Genomic DNA, 9,858 nt, shown 5'->3' on the forward strand with positions numbered 1-9,858 from the left:
TCAGAGTAAGGATACTGTAGGAGATCCGCAGGCTGAGGAGGGCGCTGCTACTACTTTTGAAGATTGGCCGGCTGACCATACAAATAATAATGATGATAATGATGATAATAATAATTAATCTTTTTTTTCCTTTTACCTATGTATTTTTTTTTGTTTAATAAAAATTTTGTGTTTGATGCATTTGACATTTTAATTCTTAATTAATTTTCATGTCGTCTATTTCTTTTACTCAATGAATGATATGACTACAATTAAGGAATAATTTGAATTCAATATCAATAGCAAGAGATCAACATACGAGTTGAGTGATCTGTTGGGTTTGTGATAGGATATGCATTTTGTTGTTCGAAATAGATTATTCATCTATTACAACAGAATAATTATTTGTTGCAACAGATAAATATTCTTTTGCAAAAGATATATATTTCGGTGCAACAGATTATTTATCTGTTGAAATAGATTACTAATCTGGTGCAATAAGTTATTAATCTATTGCAACAAAATACTCATCTATTCGATTCATATTACGGACACCTAGAACCATAAACATGAATCCAACATGAGTCTACTGTTGCAACAAAACGTTTATCTGGTGCCACAGATGATGGATCTGTTTAAACAGATTGCTCTTATGTTGCATTCATGTTCGCGTGCTAGCTATTGTTGAAAAAATAACACACTAGTAGTTACCCAAGTGACAAATTCAACTAAAATGCATAATTTGACTTACCAAAGTCTCCTTTCAAGTAAATGCCAAAGTTGAAAGTGATGTACGACACAAATTTGGCATAAGAAATTGATCAAAGAGCAGCAGTTGAGGTAACAACAACAACAACAATGGTCAACAAGAAGAATATGAAGATGATAATGAAGTATAAGATGATGATAATGAATCAGAAGATGATGAATAAAGCAGTAGCAACAATGAACAACAAATATCGCGAAGAGAGAGAAAATAACAACGGATGAGGAGAGAGATAAACGCGCCTTGTTTCCCTTCATTCCCATTATGAAGTGTAAATTTGGATCAAAGTGTAAATTTAAAAACTTGTAAGTTATTTTAAAATTTCTCAAACTTTATTAATCCATAATTAAGTAATTATCACCTCCACTTAATTATTAAGACTTGTGTCACCTACACCTCATTTTAAAACTTTTGGTCACCTGTAGCCCAAAGCCCCATCTTACTATATAACCATTTGCAATCAACTCTAGGATTCAAGATGGATTCTGAAGAGTTATAGCGTGTTTGGCCAAATATTATTACAACTCGATATTACAACTCTTGATGTAATTAAATATACTCACAACATTTCCTCCTCATGAAAGAGACAGTCAAACTCATGACAGGAACATCCATATCAATCCCTCATGTCTTAAGAATATAATGTTGCACTCCTCAAAGTTGCATATCCTGATTCGTCTCTAATAGCTATTACGGTTGTACTTATAATTACGGGTAATATCTTACGAATTTAAATTGTATGTGCAAAATTTAACTTTTTATAGTATACTTAATTAGCATATCAAATTTTGAAGTTCGAAGACTAAAGCGCCACATTTTAAAGTAAAAAATTAAAAATAGATTACTTAATTTTGGAGATAACCAAAACGAAGAATTTGTTGGTGTGAACTATTTCCTCCAGATTTTAAAAAGTAATTTTGTGAATCGTTCCAACTTTAACGAGAAGCTTCGTTTTTCTTTTTGATTTCCCTGGAAATCGTACACATGCAAACAAGGTGCCACTTTATTTCTTTTTTGTTCTCTGAGAATTGGACGTTTTACTCATTTTTTTGTTATTTATTAGTTTTAAAGTCGTCACTATTTGCTCATCAAATTATGCAATACTAGTTGTTGACACCTAACGTTTTTTCTTCATATTTTGAATTAATTTTTGAGCTTATGTTATTCCAATCAAGGTCAGTAACTCCTCTTACTGCTTATTTTAGATCTTTCCTTATCAACATGGTTCATAGATCTTTCCTTGGCTTTTTATTTTTTTTTGTATTCAATTGTTCAGTTTTAGTATAAGGGAGTTCTTGTGATTGTTGGATCTAGTTCTAGTTAGCTAATTATGATTGGTTAATTTTTCATTATCTTTTTAATTTTGAGTTTTACTATCCATATATCATGATTAGTGTACTTTAGTACTTTCAACTGTAATTATCTGCACTTGATGTTGAGTGTTTGTTCACGTTATTTTTTTAACCATAATTCGTTTTCCTTTCTTTATAAGAAAAAACACAATTTTTTTTCTAATTGAGAAGCATTCCTTCTCACTTGTTAGTATCCAAAATGTGGTTCTAAGGCTTTGAGAGTTTTATTTAGGGGAGAATTCATGATACACAAATAATACCCTATAACTCGTGTGAAGATCTTTTTATTTGGAGTGAATTTTGTAAAGTTATTTCTCCTCTCTTTTATATCATGGATTGTTCATCTATGCATGTGGAGGTATGTCAATACTAAACCACTAACTTATTGTATCTCTTTTGGTGATTTCTCTTGTCTTCTTATTAATCGTTGTTTCAAGGTTTGCTTTGCTAGCATTCGCATGACACCTTGTAATTGAAACAGATAGAAATAAGCAATACCATAAAACGAAAGAAAAAAAGAACACACACAATTTACGTGAAAACCCTTGACGGGAAAAATCACAGGCAAAGGAGGGGGAAATTCACTATAATGGAGAGGAATACAATGAGAAGACGAAAGTCTCAATGACGTATTTAAGACATTCAAAAACAATCCACTAAATTGCACTTATATAAACGTTTGTGTTTTTGGGCTTATGATTTATTTGTACGCATGTATTATATAAGTGCATTTAGTGGGTCGTTCTGGACGTAATATAAATATGTCATTGAGACTTTCGTTTCCTTCTCATTTTATTTCTCTCCATTATAGTGAATTTCTCCTCCTCTGCCGTGGTTTTTCCGTCAGGAAATCTGTGTGTTTTTCTTCTTGCTTCCTTACACTTTGTGATATTGCTTATTATATTCCTGTCCATTTTGATAATGGTTCAAATAGCAAAGAATATTATAATAAAATGATCTCAAATTAAACAAAGTGAAAAGATTGATAAATGGTTTGTTCATGAACCTAGAAATCAACTCCCTAAGGAAAAAAAACATTGAAACATCCAATTCCATTATGCTTACGACTATTTCTCCGTTTTTATGGAGCTTATGAAAACACTTGTAAGAACTGCTTTCGACTCAGGGCCTGCAAAAATGTAGTAGCAGGAGTTTACTAAGTATTACAACTTGCCCAAACAAAAAGTGCAAAATTAATCAAGTTCAATTTCTACATTTTGACACTGTACAAGTTAAAATTGTATAAAGAATTGCCTACATTAGCTCAAAATTTAATTGATTACCTCTTCCATTCCGAAATTAACTTCTACCTCCTGCAGGGCACTAACATCCTTAACGTTAAACTTATTGAGAAGGGCAATGCTAGAGATGGTGGACATTGGCTTAACGACCAAGTCATCCGTCACCATGTCTGTCACCACATCCTTCACAAAACCCTTCGTAGCTGCTGCCACAGCTGATTGATTCATTACGGGCAGGGCAGCATACGCCAACCTTCTTGACATGCCATATTTACAGGGTGGACACACAGCACTAGAGTCATCAGAAACAGTTGAGCAATGGTTATACTTACAGTAAGTGTTGGAACATCCATAAAAAGTGTTGTTTACCGCGCACGAGAACCATGTTAAGCAATTGCAAAGGAACAGAAGATATCTCAATTGGAGACTTGGGTTTTAAAAGGACATCCTTCGATTGAATATACATGTCGTTCATATCCTCTACGCTTTCGTAGAGGTTAGACAAACATCCACATTTTATTTCTTTTTCCTTAAGAAGACTAACAGCAGTTCCCACCGACAACGACAGAATGTGAAAAAGGAAATCAACACAATTCTTATCAGTCTCCGCAAATAGTACTTTGTCAGCCTTGGTGTCAATCAAAAGCCTCATGCTCAATTTGGATTCACAAGTCGTCATCTTTCTGTAAAGATATCTGAAAAAGTATCAATCTATGTTTAGTGATAAAATAGTAGTGGAAGTATTGAAGGAGTGGTGTCCTGCTTTATACATACAGAGTTTATTCTTGCTAATAAATCTCCTAGATCCTACATTCTAGGGATACAGAATATATGCAAATATTACTTCCCATTATTTTACTTTTTCCATGTATTGTCAATAACTAATATATAAATATAACCCTTTTTACAGCTGTAGAATATTCTGGAAAATCTTTTCATCCAAGAAACCTTCCCTCCGTTCTAACGTGAGGCTATTTCCCTCCAATACAACGCCTTATAGTTTTCAGATGTACAATTAATGTATACTGCTATTATAAGTTCCTAAGATTAGGCTTTGTACAAAATGGTCTACGAAAAGTTAAATTTTCGCTCAGTCACCACGTTATGGTTAAGCCTGGACCGGACTTCTGATGCGTGTGCAATATATAACTTTGTGCTGTATATCTTAGGAACTGTAACATCCATGTCATATGAGTAATGAAGATATTGTGACTTCTGTGAATAGAATGTAAAACGTACTATAGATAGAATATATGCCATCAAGTATGCAGTAGAAATAATTTTGGATTGAGTATATTTGTATAATAATTTTTGTTCCATACCGCAACCATAAGATTCACATAAAAGGATTTATTTTCTGTTTGGTTTCGTTGCAAGCTCCTTAGCTGCTCCATTTTTTAGAGGTTATGAATAGAACTTTGATTAGTATGCAAATGGTGTTTCACTACTGTGTTCTCAATTATCAAGAAACATCTAATACATAAGGTTCGGTTAGTATATTATACCTTGCTTTTGTTGTTTTTCTTAATGGACGTGAAATGAGCTAAAGGGGACTTATAAGTTATATGATGATAAAGCGAGTTCAAAGTTTGAAGTGTGATATATCTTACCTACCCAAAGTTCAGTTTAAAAGGAGTACTCTCCCCGTTCCAAATAAGTGCAGTGACACTTATTTTGGGACGGAGGGAGTAGCATATCTCCTTGGATAACGTAAGACCCATCCTAGCTGCGGTAACCACAATTTGGACTCCGATTAATAGGTTATAGAGTTGCTGCAATTATAATTATCAATAAGCTTTTGATATGTGTCACACCCTTTTTCGCTCGAAGGGATCCGAGGTCAAAGGGTTTTTTCAATTAAAGTGACGATATTGAATAGGGATTACTTTAGTTTCAGAGTCGCCACTTGGAATTGAGTTATGGTGTTCCAAGTCATCTTATTGAATCCCTAATCAAAAGGAAATGACTCTTATTATGGTCTGCGAAAACAGAAGACCGGGTAAGGAATTCTGTTGACCGAGAGGAAGGTGTGAGGCACCCCTCGAGTCCCATGGTTCTAGCACGGTCGCTTTATTGACTTATCTTGACTTAAATTATTTTATAAATTGTGTGAAGGCCTAAGATTGCTCATTTTAATATACTAAATTTATTTAAGACTCTTGTATTTTAAAAAAAAATTATTAAAGTAATTTTTAGAAAAATATTTATCAAGGTGTATTATTACATACTAGAATTTTAAGTGTCTAAGAAAGATGCGTACACCGCATTCTTAACTAAGACGAATTTTTAAAAAAAAAAAATTCTTGAAATTTTCTAGCAATAAACTAATCTAGTAAAATAATTATTAATCTTTGTTAATGATAATGAAATAACAATAAAATAAAATAAAATAAAATAAAGTGGATAATAATAAAATAAAATTAAATACATACGAAATTAGTCATATAATATTTAATTTTATTATGATTCCTCATAGTATATTTATCTAACTAAAATAAAATAAAATAAAATAAAAAATCAGTTAATTAATACTTAAGAGATAAAGCAAAGATTCCTTTTTCCACTAAACATGCATAATAACTTAATTTCCTCCTAACCAATTTCAACCAAATAATACAGTATAACTTTTTTTTTTAATTTATTAGTAAATCAAATATAAAATATCATAAAACTACAACTTTAACGATTGATAGAGAAAGATTAGTTAATTTAACGAAATAATTCTTAAAATTTATTAATGATAATGAATAATTATAATGATATACATAATAAATAATAAAATATTCACAACTACTTATATATTATTTTGATTTTTATTATAATCCTAAAAATTATTCTTTTAAAAATAAATTAGTTAATTAAAAATCAATTAAAAATTCATTCAAAAAAAAATTGAAATAAAGAAAAACAGAAAACGTATTATATAGGAAATTCCAAGGACCATTAAATAATTAAATCAAATGATAAGTCAACCTTTCTTTTACTGATAAAATAATAATAAAAAAATTAATAGAATATTCTATGAATTATACAAAAGAGCATCTGTATGGTTATGATGTTCGACTAAGCCTATCCGTCGGTGATTAACTCCGGCGAGGCACAGCAGATCTGGTAGGGGAGTGACGGCGCGACGGGAAAGGGAACAAGGGGGTGTCGATGGACGCGCCAGTTGGTAGTGGTCCGGCAAAGTGGAGCGGCGCAGCGTGGGTAGCCTCACTGGCTGTTTGGTCGCCATTTTTTTTAACGGCTTCCGAGGGAGTTATGGTGGTTGTTTGGCCGGATTTTAGATGGGTTTCCGGCGAGAAAAAGGAAGTCCGTGCGCATTGATGGTTAGTTTCCGGCGATAAGTCGCCAAAAAAAATAAATTTTTGAACTGCTTTTTTCCTTTATTTTTAATTTTTTTTTTATTGATTTTTCCGCCGTTCGTTATACTGTGTGTGATATGTGCAGTATACAAATTGGTAAATTACATGTAAGTATACAGTGTGTGTAAAATCGGATTCTGTGAATACATGTGTGTGTGCTGTGAATACATCCATTAAAACATGTCCAAGTCCATTTACATGATTTCAAATATTTATATAATCAGATATATACAATAACTTATAATCATATTAATATCAATAATCAAACTTTTGCATACCAGATGATACATGAAGTCATTGAACAATAATTTATAAAATAACAATACAAAAACAGATAAAAACCTGTTTGATGAATTCAAACGATTGTAAGTACAGAATATTGCCATCGGAAACTCAATGGAAATTGATTTCCACTTCAACTTTTCTCTTTTTGAACTGATGATTTGCTCTCTGTTAATTTTCTCTCTATTTTTTTTTTATCTGATCCTCTTATGGTGAATGTCAAAGTATGTTTTTTTTTTTTTTCGGGGGAAAACCCTTTTATAATGGGACTTTTGGGAGGGAACAGTTATTATTTTAGGGGGAGTAGTTATATTTTAGGCTGATAGAGATAGGATTCAAAATTTAAACTAATTAATTAATAATTTTTATTTTTAAAAATAGAAGATAATAATAATAATAATAAATATAATTAATTTTTATATCTAACAAAACATAATGAAAATTTATAAATAACCAAAATAAATATAATAAGATAATATTTAAAGTACTAATTATTTATTAAAATTTAGAAAACGAAAATATATTTTTTTTTGATTTTTTTTTTTTGTAAATATCTCAAAATTAAATTTATTTAATTATTTAATTTTAAACTAAAAATTTATTAAAAATAAAAATAAGAATCAAAATAATATATGATCAAGTATATAAATATAAAATATTTAATATCGATAAACAAGTTAAAATTTAGGGAGGATAAAAAATCACGTGTCTACAATATGTGTGATTTGCCTAATGATTTTGGAACAAAACTTGCAGCAATTATCAGCCAAACAAAAATGATGAATTCAGATTCCAAACTAACCTTGAAGCTGTTGATTGACACCAAGGCACGCAGAGTCCTATTTGCCGAGGCTGAAAATGATTGTGTTGATTTCCTCTTTAACATTCTTTCAGTGCGAGTGGGCACAGTCATTGGACTTCTTAAGGAGAAAGGAATGAGCGGCTGCTTGCGCAACATCTACGAGAGCATAGAGGATCTGAATGACACCTATATTCAATTGAAGCAATGAAAGGATGTTCTTTTAAAGCCGAATGGGATCTCTTCAGTTCCTTTTCTATTGCTTAATAATAACATTCCTACTCAAAGGACATTGTATGGATGTTGCTACTCTTATTCCCACGCTAAAGTGTCTGATGATCCTCGTGCTATGTGTCCAGATTGTGGGAATAAGTATACATTGTCAAGAAAGTTGACGTATGTTGCTCCACCACAGGGTGAGAAGGAACCTGTGGCAGCTACAAAAGATTTTGTGAAGGAGGTAGTAACCTACATGGTGACGGATGACTTGATGGTTAAGCCTATGTCCGCCATTTCTAGCATTGCCCTTCTCAACAAGTTTAATGTCAAGGATGTTGGTGCGCTGCAGGAGAAAGTAGTAACTTTTGGAATGGAAGAGGTAATTAAAGAGTTTGAATACTATCACTGAACGGTTTCTAATCTCTCTTTTTATGAGTAGTTACATATTGTTTTTGTTTTAGGTTAGACGTAATAGTATATTGATTCCTTTTTAAACTATTCGCGTACTTGATATATACTCAGTAATTTTGCTCATGTTGTTTCGTTGTTAAGTATTTATACTTCCTGCTATCATTTTGCAGGCGCTGGAGCTGCTGAAGGCATCTTTTGAGTCGAAAACAGTTCTTACGAATGTGTTCATGAGCCACGTGAAAGTGGAGAAATAGTCATAACACAAAACGGAATTGGATGTTTCAGCTTTAAATTGCCATATAGATAAAGATACAGATAGAGATAGAGATATATTAGTCGTTTTCTCTTGTTTCAATTCCTTTTGGGTTAATTCTGATTTGTAAGTTACATCTATTGTTAAATCGGAACCTTTGTATACCTTTGACTTTCTTCTATAAGTGTATCTGATTACTCAAGCATCTTTATTTTCGAGCTTTTCCAGCCATCTCCATCATTATAACGGAATAAACAGAGCAGTTCAGCGCACTAAAGTTTTCGTTATGTATAGGGTCCAGGTAGGATTTGGTCACAAGAGTCTATTGTAGGCGGCCGTACCTTGCACTTTTGCCTGCGGCTGTTTACATGTTGCCCTGACCCCCTCATAACAAAGTAGTAAAGGCAATTCCATGTTCAGTTCTTGTAATTACAGTTAACCTTATTATTTTCTACTTGCAATTGATGTCATCAACCAGCCTTGTAATTGATACCATAATCAATAAATTAAGGGTTGAAATTGTATAATTAAATTGAGGTAATGTCTGATTATCTGAAATATGTATTGTTAAGTTAAAGTTTAAATAAATATGTCTCAAGTTTTCGACTACAAAATATACCTTCTAACTTTTTTTGGTTCGAAATTTGATGCTGTAGAATTAAACTTTAAACGAATTAATCAAAAATTTTGTTGTTTAAGTTGGTTGTGAGGTCCATAAACTATATATTCTTATGCACTACATGTATAAGGCACTACACTTTTTCTTGCGGGAGTTAAATTTATTTTCATATCATAACATAGGTTACTTGACTGCACTTCGCGCAGTCATAAATTTCTTTTACGTCATAAATTTTTTAATTGAAATACAATAATATTTTATTTCTTAAAATTAGTTTGATTATATCATATTTTTAGTTTGTAATATATAATACAAGGAGAATCTTATAGCATGTTTGGTCAAGCTTATAAAATATTTATTTTGAAAAGTGCTTTTCAAAATAGTAATTTTGGTGAGAAGTAATTTGTATGGCCAATAAATTGAGTAAGAAGTTTTGAGCAATAATTTACATTTGATCAAACTTTTAAATAGCTTTTAAGTGTATTTTTCCCAAAAGTGTTTTTTTTATATATAAAAAAAATGTACTTTTGAGAGAAACTATTTTTTTTTTTCAGTTTATGAAAACTGTTTCT

At 31.5% G+C, this 9,858-nt stretch overlaps 1 protein-coding gene across 1 annotated transcript; it reads right to left on the reverse strand.

Annotated features, from left to right (window-relative positions):
- Positions 1 to 3,187: 3,187 nt before the first annotated feature.
- On the reverse strand, positions 3,188 to 4,017 carry LOC124899609. Its single transcript, XM_047414551.1, has 3 exons — positions 3,715 to 4,017; positions 3,381 to 3,665; positions 3,188 to 3,226 (listed from the first exon to the last, which is right to left on the reverse strand). Exons 1-3 carry the CDS (start codon positions 4,015 to 4,017, stop codon positions 3,188 to 3,190), a joined length of 627 nt encoding a protein of 208 aa, XP_047270507.1.
- Positions 4,018 to 9,858: the final 5,841 nt, after the last annotated feature.

This window comes from Capsicum annuum, chromosome 6 (genome assembly GCF_002878395.1).
Source record: "Capsicum annuum cultivar UCD-10X-F1 chromosome 6, UCD10Xv1.1, whole genome shotgun sequence".
NCBI classification, from domain to species: domain Eukaryota; kingdom Viridiplantae; phylum Streptophyta; class Magnoliopsida; order Solanales; family Solanaceae; genus Capsicum; species Capsicum annuum.

Coding starts and splice junctions, on each gene's coding strand:
- LOC124899609 (XM_047414551.1), bottom strand. CDS start 4,017: ATGACGACTTGTGAATCCAAATTGAGCATGAGGCTTTTGATTGACACC. Junction 3,666..3,714: donor AATTGCTTAACATGGTTCTC/GTGCGCGGTAAA, acceptor ACTTACTGTAAG/TATAACCATTGCTCAACTGT. Junction 3,227..3,380: donor TTAATTTCGGAATGGAAGAG/GTAATCAATTAA, acceptor ACATTTTTGCAG/GCCCTGAGTCGAAAGCAGTT.